At 41.2% G+C, this 16110-nt stretch overlaps 2 protein-coding genes across 5 annotated transcripts in view; one reads left to right on the top strand and one right to left on the bottom strand.

Moving 5' to 3' along the window:
* SWT1 (SWT1, RNA endoribonuclease homolog) overlaps positions 1-9686 on the bottom strand; it is a 102380-nt gene extending 92694 nt beyond the window's left edge. For both annotated transcript variants that reach the window (XM_018060724.1, XM_005690975.3), the window contains exons 1-3: positions 9468-9686; positions 5139-5222; positions 2732-2815 (exon numbers count right to left, since the gene is read on the bottom strand). In XM_018060724.1, the coding sequence (XP_017916213.1) occupies positions 2732-2815; positions 5139-5213 (159 nt within the window). In that variant the 5' untranslated portion in view covers positions 5214-5222; positions 9468-9686. The remainder of the gene's footprint in view (positions 1-2731; positions 2816-5138; positions 5223-9467) is intronic.
* The window catches only part of TRMT1L (tRNA methyltransferase 1 like), a 36688-nt gene continuing 30377 nt past the window's right edge, over positions 9800-16110 (top strand). Inside the window, exons 1-3 of one of the 3 annotated variants that reach the window (XM_018060721.1) lie at positions 9806-10397; positions 11792-11932; positions 14628-14738. In XM_018060721.1, the coding sequence (XP_017916210.1) occupies positions 10145-10397; positions 11792-11932; positions 14628-14738 (505 nt within the window). In that variant the 5' untranslated portion in view covers positions 9806-10144. Of the gene's footprint in view, positions 10398-10460; positions 11148-11791; positions 11933-14627; positions 14739-16110 lie in introns of those variants that run through there. The other 2 variants (XM_018060722.1, XM_018060723.1) reach the window with 2 other exon arrangements.

Here is a 16110-nt window from a genome sequence, read left to right as displayed (position 1 = left end):
TAACATTGATATATATATACAAAAGTGAAGAAGAACTAAAGAGCCTCTTGATGAAAGTGAAAGAGAAGAGTGAAAACGGCTTAAAGCTCCACATTCAGAAAACTAAGATCATAGCATCTGGTCCCATCACTTTAAGGCAAATAGAAACAGTGGAAACAGTGTCAGACTTTATTTTTCTGGGCTCCAAATTCACTGCAGTTGGTGACTGCAGCCATGAAATTAAAAGACGCTTACCCCTTGGAAGAAAAGTTATGACCAACCTAGATAGCATATTAAAAAGCCAGAGACATTACTTTGCCAACAAAGGTCCGTCTAGTCAAGGCTATGGTTTTTCCAGTGGTCATGTATGGATGTGAGAGTTGGACTATAAAGAAAGCTGAGTGCTGAAGAATTAACGCTTTTAAACTGTGGTGTTGGAGAAGACTCTTGAGAGTCCCTTGGACAGCAAGGAGATCCAATCAGTCCATCCTAAAGGAAATCAGTCCTGAATGTTTATTGGAAGGGACTAATGTTGAAGCTGAAGCTCCAATACTTTGGCCACTTGATGCGAAGAGCTGACTCATTGGAAAAGACCCTGATGCTGGGAAAGATGGAGGGTAGGAGGAGAAGGGGACGACAGATGATGAGATGGTTGGATGGCATCACTGACTCAATGGACATGAGTCTGAATAAACTCCGGGACTTAGCGATGGACAGGGAGGCCTGGTGTGCTATAGTCCATGGGGTAACTAAGAGTGGGACACGACTGAGTGACTGAACTGAATTGAACTGAATCATATGTAAAACAGTATCTAGTGGGAAGCTGCTCTATAGTATAGGGAACTGAACTCCATGCTCTGTGATGACCTAGAGGGGTGCGACTGGGGTTGGGGTGGGAGGGAGGCTCCAGAGGGAGGAGATATATGTATACATATACCCGATTCAGTTTATTCAGCAGAAACTAATACAACATTGTAAAGCAATTTTACTCCAATTTTGAAAAAATAAATTTAAAAAAGAAACAAGGCAGCTCCCACCTCAGTGACTGAGAAAGCAAAGGAAACTGTTCCTTGTTCTCACTCTCCCTGCTGCAGCAGGCACCCCATTGAAATCTTACCTGAACTTCTTATCTGGCATCTGATCACTTTCTATTGACTATGGGCAGGCCAAAAACCCTGGTCAGTATCAGGTTGACACAATAATTTTCTTAATCCTTGTAATAATCTCATGAGACAGATATTATTAGTATCTCATTTTACAAAGCACCCAAGGCTCAAATAGAGCAAAATATCCTCAACATTACAGAGCAAGTTAGTCGCAGAGCCATGATCTGAAACCAGATTTCTCTACCCTTTCTATTCTACCACCCTGTCTCTCTAGGGGCAGAGGGCTACACACAATAAAAATAACAGAGAAAGAGGATATAGTCCCTGTCCTAAAGAACTCAGAGTAAAGCAGTCCCTGTCCTAACAAGCTCAGAGTAAAGCAAAGGGATAAAGTAGAAAAAAGTAAACGGATATATACAATAAACAATAAAATAAAGCAGAACAATAAACAATAAGTTGTAAAAGAGTTTAAAAGATCAAAACCCAAAGTTGGGATGTACCAAGGAAAAAAAGTAGGCCAAAAATATGCTAAAGATTGAACATATATTGAATAAAGATGAACGCATAAAAGAAAAAGGCATTCTCCATTAAAAATGCTTAGGCATTCTAAGAAGCTGGAGATGACTGATATAAATTCAGCAGAGAGAAAATAAATCAGCCTACCTAGAAGGGCTGTTTTGAGGAAGAAGAAAAATGAAAACTGGATACTTAAGGTATGACCAAATTTAAAAGGGTCCTGACTCTTTGTGACCCCATGGACTAAACAGTCCATGGAATTCTCCAAGCCAGAATACTGGAGTGGGTAGGTATTTCCTTCTCCAGAGGATCGTCCCAAAGCAGGGATTGAACTCAGGTCTCCCGTACTACAGGCAGATTCTTACCAGCTGAGCCACTAGGGAAGCCCAAATGATAAACTAAAAAAGTAAATGAAGATTTTTCAACAGAGGAGAAATATGATGAGATCCGTGTTTAAAGAAGGTTAATACAGCAAGAATTGCAATAGCAGTTTCATTATGTGAAAACAAACTCGTGAAAACCCAAATCTGCATTCATGGAACTTTCACAACTATTTTCTCTTATTATCTACAACAACTGTGCAGCGATCTTCATATACTCCTAACTCTTCTCTTGAACATGGTGAGCACTTCGCAACCATCCATGTACCAGGTTGATGCGTTTAGTCTGCTGTCACTGTTCCATGTTATTTGGCAGACAGTGGAAAAAAATCTGGACTTCACTTGGTTGCTGCAAACAATTTTGTGTCCTTTTACAAGTCACTTAACTTTCTGGATCTCAATTTCTGAATCTGAAAATGCAAACACTATCTCTGCTCTGGTGACTTCAAAATGAAACTGTAAAGACAAATTTAACCACATACAGGAAAAGACTTTAAAATTGTCTAAATTTATATTCACGTTGTCTAATCCCACATGATAGGATCTATTAGCACAAAGGAAGAATTTGATATATGCTTTTCGGTGAGTAGCAGGGAAAAGCTGCTTTTCCATCTATCGGCTATCAAAAAGCAAGTATAATATCAAGAAAAAATTAATGGAAAAGTAGTAGGGAAATTTATATCATAAAGCTTTCAATTGTACATTAAAGCTTTAATATCATTTTTATAGTTACAGTATCTAAATACTCACCAGTTTTCTCTTCTCTGATGACACTGATCTTATAGAGCAAGTTGAACAAGGAGAACTTACTGATGTTTTTCTCTCTCTCTTATCCTAAGAATGTCATTTGGAAAAAAAAGGAAAGAAAAACACAAAATAAAGCACAGTGTAAGAGAGCATTCTTTTATCAATGTTGTTATAAATCAAGATTCCTTCTGCATTAATAATAAGTTTCAGAGGAGAACAATGTTTATTTATTTATTTAGCTGTATTGGGTCTTTGTTGCTGCGCACAGGCTTTCTCTAGTTGCGGAGAGCAGGGACTATTCTCTAGTTGTGGTAGGAGAGCCTTCTCATTGCAGTGGCTTCTCCTGTTGCAGAGAACAGGCTCCAGGTGTGAGGGCTTCAGTAGCCGCAACACCTAGGCTCAGCAGTTGTGGTGCACAGGCAGCAGTTACGGCTCTCAGGCTCTGATGCAAGTGGGCTCAGTAGCTGCGGCTTACAGGCTTAGCTGCTCTTTGGCATGTGGAATCTTCCCAGACCAGGGATCAGAACCGTGTCCCCTCCATTGGCAGTTGGGTTCTTATCCACCATACCACCAGGGAAGTCCGGGAACAATGTTTAAAGGCATACAAACATCGGTAAGAGGAAAGGAGACTTAACTAGAAATCAGAAGATCTAAGGTGGTCTTAAATTAGGAATGAGATGGGATAGAAGTGGGCTTCTCTGGTGGCTCACATTTTAAAGAATCTGCTTGCAATCCAGGAGACCTGGGTTCAATCCCTGAGTCAGGAAGATCCCTTGAAAAAGGGAATGGCTACCAACTCCAGTATTCTTGCCTGGAGAATTCCATGGACAGAGGAGGCTGGTGGGCTACAGTCCATGGACTTGCAAGAGTTGGACGTGACTGAGTGACTAACACTTTCACTTTTTCACTTTCACTTGGATTAGAGGTAATATAGCAGAAAGTTGCAGACAGCTCACATAAGGACATTGGGAAATGGTACTGCCATAGTGATACTTGCTGCTGCTGCTGCTAAGTCGTGTCAGTCGTGTCCGACACTGTGCGACCCCCTAGACAGCAGCTCACCAGGCTCCCCCATCCCTGGGATTCTCCAGGCAAGAACACTGGAGTGGGTTGCCATTTCCTTCTCCAATGCATGAAAGGGAAAAGGGAAAGTGAAGTCGCTCAGTCACGTCAGACTCTTAGTGACCCCATGGACTGCAGCCTACCAGGCTCCTCCGTCCATGGGATTTTCCAGGCAAGAGTACTGGAGTGGGGTGCCATTGCCTTCTTCGATAGTGATACTTAGTCTTCTACAAAGCAAAACCATATACCCAGTTATTTTTTCAGTGGCTCTTGAATTCAACAGACCCAGGAGAAAAGTATTTCAAGTACCTACCGTGTATCAGAGACACTTTTCTAGACAGTGAGAACAGACTAGTGAAAAAACAATAAAAGTCCCTGCTGTCATAGAGGTTATACCTACTGCAGGTTTAACTTACAAATAAGTAATATATTTAGGGTGTCAGATGATGCTTTAAAAAAAATAATAATAATAAAGCAGAGAAAGGGGTCAGGAAGGGCTGGGAGGCAAGGGTGAGGCTTTTGCAATTTTAAACAAAGTAGTCAAAATGGGTCCCCACTGGTAATTTGACATCTGAACGGAGACCTAATGAAATGATGGAACAAACCCTGTGAGTATCTAGGGAAAGTTTTCAAGTTAAAGGGAGTAACAGCAAGCACAAAGCAGGAATGTGCCTGGCTTACTGGAGCAGCAATAAGGAAGCCAAGGAGTGGAGAAAGCAAAGGGAGAATGAGATGGAGATGAGATGGTGACAGTAATGTGTTTTCTGTCCCAGCAAAGACATTAGCTTTTTCTCTGAAGTGGAAAATCACTAGAAAATATTGAGCAGAAGAGTGACATGATTTAACATTTTAATAGGATCACTCTGCCTGTTATGTTGGGAACACAAGAAAGCAAAGGTAGAAAGCAAGCTGTTTGCCTGGATCATGGTGATAGCAGTGGGGGTGGTAGTCACACTCAGCTGACAGAACTTGCTGATAGATGGGATGCAGGCAGAGCATGATGCCCAGGGTTTTGGTCCAAGCAACTTAAAGAATGTAACTGCAATTTACCACATTGAGAAAACAGGCTGGGCACTTGCGAGAGTATAGTTTAAGAGGAGAAAGAGCCAAAAAGGATGCTGCCAAGCCTCAGTTTCTTCATTTGTATAATTGGGATAATAATAGTACCTACCTCATAGAGTTGAGAGGAATAAATAAAATAATGCAAGTAAAGACAAATAAATGACTCTCGGTCAGAAGAACAAAATATTTACATAACTTGTTTTAAAACTGAGGTGTATTTTTTTCATCATACAAAAATAAAACTGTAAAACAGGGTATCTTTAGGTCAATAAGTCAAAATTCTTACTTCAATATTGGATGACAGGGTGGCGCCTTTTCTCCGAGACGTCTCCTTTTTTTCACAAGATTCTTTGTTGGACATTTTGCAAAGCTAAAAGAAACATCAAAAACACATTATGTGTGTGTGGGTTTTTTTTTTTTTAAACCATTGCTACAACAAAAACATTAGAAATCATACTTATTTCAGTTTCTTAAAGATTGGAGTTTTATAAAATAATTTTTGTATTTTACTCATTCTCAACATGATAGGATTGTCTCATTTTTCCACTTTATTTATATTCTGCCTCATGACCTGTTCCCTTCCATCAGGGTGGGGATGGTCACCTTTTAAGAAAAACTCTCAAAAGTATGCCTTTAAGGCAAACCTCTCTCTAGCATTGCATTCCCATTTTCAATTGCCTGCAGGATTATATTTTGCCCCACCCACACCTCAAAACCAATTAGTCATTAAGTCTTCATTTTCTCAACACACCCTCCATCTCTCACTGAGTGAGACGTCGGGCAAAACACATACATTTTTTGAGTCCTAGTTCCACTATGTGTAAAACAGAGATAACTCATCCGAGAGGGTTTTTCAAAAACTCAAATGAAACTATGGATGTAAAAGCACCTTGTACAAGATAGTACACAGTAGAGTCTAAAAAAATACTGGCTTCATTAATTGTCTTTTTGCTAGCCCCTGAGCTTCTTGAAGAGTATGCTGTATTGAAAATTTAGGGGGTGTTCATAAATGCCCTCTGAGTAAATGAGTAGGTGAATTTTTCTTTCCCAGAATAGTGATTGTTCATTCTGAGTCACTTCCAACTCTTGCTCACTGCAGTCCCTCTGTCCATTTCTCATCCCAGTCTCCCTTTTCCAGCCCGGGGCCTAGATCAAGTCTATATTGCTGTTACTGACAAAAAGAAAAAGGAAGAAAGAAAACTATACACAGTCATCCCCAATGGTCATAAACACTTTAAAGATAGTATATATAATCATCCTGTACTGGAACACAGAGGCCAGAGATTGGGAACATTACCAGATTTGCTGGGGCAAGAACATATAAAGGGGTTCACAAGCAAAGTCCAAAGAAGAGTTTATTGCTGCTAGTGCTATGTCTTCCATGTGACACAGAGATGGTAAAGAACCAGCCTGTGATGCAGGAGACCAGAGTTCGATCCCTGGGTCAGGAGGATCCCCTGAAGAGGGAATGGCAACTCACTCTATTCTTGCCTGATAATCCCACGGAAAGAGGAGTCTGGCAGGCTACAGTCCATGGGGTTGCAGAGTCAGACACGACTGAACAACTAACGCACACACATAACACACACACACACACACAGAGTGATTAAGTATTGATGCTAAGAACATAACAAAGACTAGAAACCAAGCAACTACAAGTACTCCTGGTCAAACATGATCACAGTAAGTGAAGTTCTATAAAAGAATGATCAGTTACACTAAATCAAACTTGTAGAATGTTTTGAAGAATATGGAAGAAAGAAAATACTGAGACCAGAGATCTAATAATAATGATAAAATTAATAAAACAGTCAACATATACTTCTAAGGACAGATTCTAAATTACCCAGAAATTTTGCCTTTTAAGATAATTCATGGCAATAATTAAATTCACAGTTGAGCTTCCAGATTACAGGAATAATCTTCATTTTTTCCTTCTTGTTCCAAGGATCCCATTCCATGGGGAGAAAGGCATAAGGAAAAACAATAACTTTCATGAAATAAATTGCTTAGAGGTAATGGGCTGGGTTTTTTACCTTTTACAATTTAAACCCTTTCATGTTGTGCTTTGAACACACACACACACACACACACACACACACAAAAACCAATTGGAATCTATTATCCATAAGACAAATCAGAAAAAAAATACTGCAGAGAGTAGACTATCAAAAGAAAAACACCTATATATGTACTGTGACAAACTATACTAGTGTACCATTCATACCAATTTTATGGAAATCAAAATATAAACTAAATGAGTGGAGATTTCCTGTGCTGGCCTACTTCCCAATTGGCTCCTGATCTCTGCTGCCACCATCTCTTATGATGTTTTCTCTCACAATAAGTAGAGATGACCTGTGTAACCAACAGGATATATTTATTTATACAATATGTGGCTAATAACAAGAACATATAAAGGTCAAATAACACACTGTGGCTTCTGCCTTTCTCTGTCTTGAATTGTTTACCCTAGGAAAAGCCAGCCACCATATCATGAAGACATTCAAGTAACCCTAGGAAAAGCCCACCAAGGAAGAGCTGAAACCTTCTGCCAAAAATGAATGGACTTATAGGCATGTGAGTGGGCCACCCTTGAAGCTGATCCTGCAGCCTTAATCAAGCATCCACTAGGCAGCACCCCTTGCAAGTATCTCACTGCAATGTTATGAGAGACCCAAAGGCAGATACACCCAGCAAGCCATTTCTGAATTCCTGACTCATAATCCACTGTGGGGTAAGAAGTGTATTGGTTGTCTTAAGCCATAAAGTTTTGAAGAACTTATGCAGCAATAGATGAGTAATATACTCAATACAATTTTTCAAACTTTGAAGATGCCTTCTTTAGGATGGCTCAAGAGCAGGGACTGTGCTTGGGACTTCTGATTAAAATTTCCACAGAAAACACAGACTAAAAATCTAGCCCTTTTCATCTTCTGGTTTTCAACTGGTATTAATGAAATTGACATCCTAAATCAAGCTTTCAATTAACCATCCATTCTTTCACAAATTAAAACATCCCTGGTTCCTAGATGATGCATAAATATCCACTACTCATGCCTGCAAACTATAATGTTATTATCCCATTTTTAATTAACTGTTAAGACCAGTGAGGCAGTATATACATCCAGGAATACTAGTTAAAAGTAGTGGATGGGGCCACTAAGAGGGCTTTAGAATCACAATTCACAAAAACTTCCATGGGATAAATTGTTTAACTGGGGAGGAGAGAAGGGGAAAACCCCTCCACGTATACTTTCTAAGTACTGGGAGGGAGGACCACATTCCTGTTTTGAGTTTCGAAGTACCAAAAAAATCACACTCGCTCTCCCCTGGGTACTGAAAACAAATAGAAAATAAACAGACCAAGAAGAAAACCATTAAGTATCACCTTTATTAACTAGGAAAACCGAACGGGAAGTGCGAATACCTGAAACTAAAAGAGGACTCCCTCTCCCTTCCCGCTTCCTGTAACATTCGGACCATTGTAGGCAGAGCAGTCAGAAAGCAAGGCACTCCTCTTGCCTCCCGCAGTGGCCTTGAAGGAGCGCGCCTTAAACTAAAGCAGGCTCGGAGAGTAAAGAGAAGTACGGAGGCCTGGAAACTTAACAGACGCCTTGAGGAATCTGAATCGCATCAGTCAAGTGCCCTGAAGCTCCACACATTCAGGAGCCTTGGATATTAAAAGCCTAAGTTTAAGAATAGGCTCTTCTCCCGACTTCTGCTGCTGCTGCTGCTGCTGCTAAGTCGCTTCAATCGTGTCCGACTCTGTGCGACCCCATGGACGGCAGCCCACCAGGCTCCCCCGTCTCTGGGATTCTCCAGGCAAGAACACTGGAGTAGATTGCCATTTCCACCCCACTCCTGGGCCCCAGCAATTCACCATCCACAGGAATCTTACAGCCACAGCGTGGCGCTGCTATTGGGAATACGTAGGTTAAAACAACACGTAGCTTCCCTGGTGGCTCAGAGGGTAAAGCGTCTGTCTACAATGCCGGAGACCCGGGTTCGATCCCTGGGTTGGGAAGATCCCCTGGAGAAGGAAATGGCAGCCCACTCCAGGACTATTGCCTGGAAAATCCCATGCCGGTAGGCTACGCTACAGTCCATGGGGTCGCAGAGTCGGAGACGACTGAAGCGACTTAGCAGCAACAGGAGTGGGGAGAAGAGCCTATGCTAACATTTAGGCTTCACTCACTCAGGTTAAAACAAAATTAAAAGGAAAAGAGTGTTCAGATCATGGTGTGGGTGAAAGGAAAAGAGTGTTCAGATCATGGTGTGGGTGAAGGCGGGAAACGAAGAGCAGACCCCTATCTCGAAGTCCACCTGACTGACAAGCAGCCCAGAAACCGCCTAGCCCCGCGGACTCGGGTAGAAACACACTGCGCCCAACCCGTGGCAGGAGGCTGCCCGGAAGGCAGAGCCGGGCCAGAACCACACCCTTCACAGAGCAGGCTCAACCCCGGGTCCGCCCACAGAGTCGCCCCGCCCAGGCTCGAGAGGCCGCCGAATCCTCCGTCCGTCCCGCTGGCAGCCCCCTTTCGGTCCCAGAGTGAGGCAGAGAGAGTACCCACCGAAACGTCAACTAACCCCTCGGCTTCCCTACGTTCCTTACCAGAGCCCGAGCCGGTTGCGATTTGGGACGCCCAAACCATGGGAAAGGAACCCCGAGCGCGACGCCCGATGGGAAATGTAGTTCTGCGCTCGGAAGGTAGCTGGCGCTCGAACGCTCCGGAGCGTTTGTTTGAAGTGAAGTGAAGTCGCTCAGTCGTGTCCGACTCTTTGCGACCCCATGGACTGTAGCCTACCAGGCTCCTCTGTCCATGGGATTTTCCAGGAGCGTTTGTTTAGCTTTAACATTTACTTCCTCCAAGGCCTTGGAACCACCCCCCGCTCCGCTCCGCTCCGAGCGGCGCGGTGCACACTGGGTATTGTAGTTTTGGTTGGGTTCGGTGGTTGACGGCTAGAACGGAGACGCGCGGTGGAAACGGAACTCTCTGACCTCATTGGACGCTGTCCCCCAGCATGCTCCTGCGCAGGCGGGGCTGGCGTCGTAACGCCTCGGGGAAAAGGAAGCGGACGGGACCGCGAATTGCTGCCTGTGGCTTTTAATTTTTCTGCTGACTGGATTTGGTCACTGATTCCTCATCTTTTGTCTGTTGCACGCATCTCGCCCTCCCCATTTGCTTCCCCACTTCTCGGATCCGGCCCTCGGGGCTTTCACGCCAGTTCTCTCACTCCGCCGTGAGCCCCTGCTGGTCCCCGGGCGGGCCTGGCCAGGAGGCGGTAACTATGGAGAACATGGCGGAGGAGGAGCTGCTGCCCCAGGAGAAGGTGGAGGTGGTCCAGGTCCCGGTCCCGACCCCGACCCTGGACTCGGCTCGGGTCCCAGCGCCGGCCCCGGATTCGGCTCCGGTCTCGGCCTCGACCCCGGCCCCGGCCTCGGCTCCGACTCCGGCCTCGGCTCCAGTCCCAGCCCCTGCCCTGGCCCAGGCTCCGGCCCTGTCCCCGTCCCTAGCCTCTGCCCCTGATGAGGCTGAAAGCAGTAAGTGCAGGGAGGCCCAGATCTTTCTGCCGCAGGAGAAGCAAGAAAGTGCGCCTTGCTGGGGAGTAGGGGAGGCCCTTCTTCACTGGAATGGTTTTTACGGGGGAAAAGGCAGTTTTAGCGAAATGGGGGGAGGAACGAGGGACCCGTATAGCGGTAAAAACGGGTACAGGGTGGGGGACGGCATCTCCACACCTCGGGGATCTCACAGGGAAGGATCTGTGGAGGCCAGTGGTGCTGCAGGTGGAGGGAAATAATGGGATCGTGGACGTCTTCGTTAAAGGGGGTCTTTTTCTGGTACAGAAATTAGAAGTTACACCTCATTTGGTAGTTTCCCTCTCAGCCTCGTCTGCCATATTTCCCTGTGTCCTTTAAAATATGATAGAGTAACCGAGTTTACTGTAGTAGATGCTAACTGCCAAGATTTAGAAACCGTTGCTGTCAATTAGGTTTTATGTCTCGAAATAGACACGAGATGGGGTTTTTCTCATTTTTTTTTTAGCAGCTTGCCTCCAAAAAGAATTTGAGGCTGACGAGTAGTTTAAGATAGAGTGACTAAATTATAGATGTTTTCCCTCAGACGTAAATACCCATTGAGTTTTGTACGTTTCTCCAAGTCGGCTGTCGAGAATTAATAGCCTGTATTAATTGTGCTTGCATGTTTTATAAGTGATGGTTTATTGGGCCATAAAGGAATTTAAAAGGTTGATAAGTAACAGTTTATCAAGAATCGTCTGAACGTTTTAAAACGTAAGCTCTGAGAAACTTTTCTTTAAAAATTTTGTCCCCAGATTGACCTTTATGCTTTTTCTGAATCATAACAACAATAACAAAAATCTTAATTTGTTGTCTTTCCTACTTCTAAGCCAGTTTTGAGGTTAATGTGTAAAAAACATTTGGATAGTTATAATCTAATAGAATTATTTCTGCAATTTTTAAACAACATACAGATTGCTATAGTAAAGAGTAGGGTGGATCAGGGAAAAGACAAAGGTCAGAATGCCTTAGATAGGCCTCTCCTCATCAGGGAAGATCACAGCTAGTTAAGTGCTAAATAAGGCCAGTTGTTTCTTCCCCAACTGCAAAGGGGGAAGAGCAGATACACTCCAGAGTAAGATATCCTCCTCAACTCACCTCTAGATGTGATCTTTTTATGTTAATCAGATGTGATTGAGCAGCTTTAGGGGATGTATGCTTTCTCCACTTCCCTACCATCATGAATATGTTAAACATAGTTTGGGAAGATTTATTCAGATATTCCCAAATTTATGAGTATTTAATTTGAAGAATGTGTGATGTTTGAAAAACCTGAAAATGCATTTCTGGAACAAAGTGATTAAGAAATTGGAAATGCATTAGAAATGTATTAATCACATTTTAAAAATTACTTTTAGATGGTCTAGTTAGCCCTTTGAAATCAGTCTCATATAGGCAAGATGAAGATGGCATAACTGAAGTAGAATTGAAAATTGAGGAAGAAAAAGAAGTTTTAAAAGAACCGCCTAGCATCTTGGAATCATCTGATTTAATAAGAGGTTTGCCTATTGACTTATAGATTATTAGTGTGTTACAAAAAGATTGAGTGATTTTAAGTACAGATTGATATCTACTGTCTTGAACCAGAAAGTGACTTTAGAGATGTACATAGGCATTTTCATGAATCTTTAGACAGAGCTTTAGAGTTTTCTTCAGTAGTGGACTACAGGATTTTCAGTTTTCTAACTTAAAAATGGGCCCCTTTCACTTACTCTGTACTACTTAGTAGTTAGAATGATTGCAATAAACACATCGTTATATATCTTGTTTGACACACACAGATCTTTGAAGTATGGAAGCCAATGATTTCAGATTAAATAGGTTGGTTTGTACATATGGATTCATTGCCTGAATCTTACTGTCTGACCCAGTAATTAAAAGTTTATCTGTTTATAGAAAGTGACTCATTGTAAGTCATTTGAACAATACCTGATATAAGAAATTAACCAATAGCATTTGTTGCTGTTTGTGTTTCTCATTTTGGAATTAGTTAAAATATATTTTAATAAATTTTAACAGGAATGTCTGATAGGGCTGAATTGAATTCCAAAATTTTGACTCAGTGTGCTACTGCACCCAAAAAGACTAATGATTTTTTTTTTTAATGTATTTTAAAACTAGTGCCTACTGTGGGCAAGTTACTGCACTAGGCATTTAACATAGCCCTTGGCTTCTTACTGCTTATTTATAGATGAGACAAACAAGAATATAAATTACACAGAAGAGAAACAAAGCAACTGGGAGTGAAGCTTGGAGAGCAATAAGCAGGAAGAGCAGTGTGGAGAAATTATATAATCTAATTATGTAATATTGAAGAGCCTTGTGGTTTATCCCATTGACTCCTAACTCATTGGAAATCTTTTCCTATCAGTTACCATCTCTTGAGTCTTATATATTCAGAATTCTATTGTTAACATTTCTTTCCATAGGGCTACAATATTCAGGTCTCTCCATCCTTAAAAAAAAAAGAAGCAAGTTAAAATCCCATCTCTTTTTTTTTTTTTAATACTAGCAGATTTCTTGAAAAAAGTAATCTGTGCTGATTTTCTGTACTTCATTTCTCTTTCCAGTTCTATTTGTACTCTAAAACCTCCTCACTGAACCCTCTTAAAGGTCTCTAGAAACTTACTAAATACTAAATCCAGTAGTTTTTTCTTGATCTCTACAACTATTTGTGATATTTACTGTTAAGCACTACTCTTTTACAGTCCCTTCTCTCCTGGCTTCTGCATCATCTTGATTCTCCATACCATTTTTTCTTTTTGAAACTACCCTCTTGATTCCTTTTCCTCAGCATCTCCTATACATATATTCATCCCTCCACACCTCACTTCAAAATTGTATCCATTTTTGTTAATCAGTAGTAGATTAAGTGGCATTGGGGAATACATTCCACATACTTAAGAATATGTTAAATATATTTTGGAATGATTTATTCCAAAATTTACAAATATGTAATTTGAAAAATGTATAATATTTGAATAACCTGAAAATGTTTTATTGGGACTGAGTTTTGGCTTTTTTATCCTCAGTTTCAAAACATTTCCCCCTAGGCTTTCTTACTGATGCTCTTAGTTTCACCTAACATGCGTATTTATGAGTTATATCTATTCAGAATCCCTCCTGACCTTCCACTACAATTCAGCTGCCTACTGGACTTGAGTACCTAATTCCAGTAGTAATCAAACACATTGTGTAAAAAACTAAATTCCCATTCTCTTTCCTCTTCCTTTCTGCCAAAACTGTTTTCCTCTTCCTTTTTATTGGTTAATAGTACTTGTATCAAAATCTCAGTCATTCTTTAACCTTCACCCTTTCACATCCCAAGTCCTCTGCTGCTTTTTTTTTTACCTTCTATTTTCTAGTACCTTTCCATTACTAATTTCTCACCTCAATTATTGATCGTTGGTACTACAACTACAGTTTCTGAAATGCATTCAAATCATATCATTTATTTACTCAAAAATCTGAAAAGACTTAACATTACCTAAAGAGTATAGTTCAGACTGACATATAAAATTTATGCCTCCCATGATCTATACTACATTTTTGGCTGCATTATCTTTCTACCAGCTCTATCCCCCAAATGTACTACTTTCCAGCCAGGAGTGGTAGGGAAGTGGCTATATAATTTTACACCACATGCCTTTGTTTATTTCAGTTATAAGATTATTTCAGTTTATAAGGCCAGACACCAAATCTCTATTTACTGAAAATCTGTTTATACCTTAAGTCTTGGTCAAACGCCACTTCAGTGAAGGCTTCTTAGCAGCACTTGTTGGAATGAGTTATTCCTTCCTCTGTATACCCACATCATATTACCTTTACCCCTAAGTGTTCATTCATCTTGCCTTGTGTTACAGTTAGTAGTTAACGTGTTTATCTCTCACCCTATTGAAAGTTCTTTGAAAACAGGAAACCTGGCTTCAGTGTTTTATACAGACTAGAAACATTTTCTGTAAAACTATTGAATAATAAGATAAAATTTGAAAGCTGTGAGGTTATGCAGTGGCAACTCTTTGACTTCTGAGACACACTTGCCATTTTATAAACTTGAGTTTTCTGCCTAGGTACTAAAGCACTGTGCTATAGGAAATGAAAGTGTAAAATTCTGTGTGATGTGATAAAATGAAACTGAAGATGGAATACATATTGTTAAAGCATAATTTTCTAACTCTTCAACTTTCCTTTCAGAGAGACACATCTCAATTCAAAGGCAGCTTGCTGATTTAGAGAAGTTAGCTTTCATAACTGAAGGGGATTGTGACTCTGCCAATTCACTGAACTCAGATAATCTTGATGCAGGTATTTCCATCTTTGGAGGGTTTCTGGTTTGGTTTTTTTTGGTCAGTTTCTAATGATTTGTCATCTTTCTACTCATGAAAATTTTGGTAAGCATGAACTTGTTTATTTCCAAACTTAGGAAATGGTACCCGTCTACATGTAAGGGCACTGTGAGATAAGTTATTTCACAACCCCTCAAGGAAATTACAGTCTCATGGATATATAAGGGCTTTGTTAGGAATTAACATTTTACTATGAGTAACAGAAATCCAAAAAATCGTATGAGTGAGTGAAGTCGCTCAGTTGTGTCCGACTTTGTGACCCCGTGGACTGTAGCCCACCAGGCTCCTCTGCCCATGGGATTCTCCAGATTCTCCAGGCAAGAATACTGGAGTGGGTTGCCATTTCCTTCTCCAGGGGATCTTCCCGACCCAGGGATTGAACCCAGGTTGGGGCTTTTATTCTCTCATAAGAAAGAAATCTCAAGACTGGCAAGGTAGAGCTGGTACAGTTTCACAGTGTTGTTAGTGCCCTGAGTTCCTGTCATTCTACACTTTACCGTCCTTAGTGCTTGGATTCCATCCTCAAGATCTCCTCATGGTTTTTTGAAGTAGAGAATATATTTTAAAAATTGTGCTTATACTTGCTATGTGCTATATGTGAAAGATATTTGCTGGATTAAAAACTGAGTTATTAGGACTTCCCTGGTGGTCCAGTGGCTAAGCCTTCGTGTTTCTAATGCAGGGGGGCATGGGTTGGATTCCTGGTCAGGGAACTTAAGATCCCACATGCCACACAGGATGATCAAAACAAAAACACCCTGGTACAGTCAAATAAATTTTTTAAAAATTCAGTTACTGTTTCTGTATGTTTTATTGATTTGAACCTGATTTGAGTTTTTTAGTACTATTAAAGTTTTTATTAAGATACATTCCATTTCTAATTAAATGAAACTTCCATTTGATGATCCATAGTCTTTTTAAGAATATGTTAATAAAGAAGGAAGAATTTAACAAATTCAGTAATAGAGTGTGTGCTGTGTGCTTAGTCAGTCATATCCGACCTTTTGTGACCCCATGGACTGGAGCCTGCCAGGCTCCTCTGTCCATGGGATTCTTCGGGCAAGAATACTGAAATGGATTGCCAGGCCTTCCTCCAGGGACTCTTCCCAACCCAGGGATCAAACCCACATCTCCCACATTGCAGGTGGATTCTTCACCATCTAAGCCACCAGGGAAGCCCAAAGCCACTGTAACAGGGTACAGAGTATTGCATCCAGTCTACCCCTTCCTTCTTTCATTTTTCTAGTTCCACATGTTAGCCGTTTTAGTTGCTGCTAGAGTAGAATATCAGAGCTGATACTTTTGTCTGTCTAGCTCCTCTCCCTCTATAA

The sequence above is a fragment of the Capra hircus genome, chromosome 16 (genome assembly GCF_001704415.2).
Source record: "Capra hircus breed San Clemente chromosome 16, ASM170441v1, whole genome shotgun sequence".
Classification (NCBI taxonomy): domain Eukaryota; kingdom Metazoa; phylum Chordata; class Mammalia; order Artiodactyla; family Bovidae; genus Capra; species Capra hircus.
The sequence above is the reverse complement of the archived record's forward strand: the minus strand, read 5'-3'. Positions and strand labels throughout refer to the sequence as shown.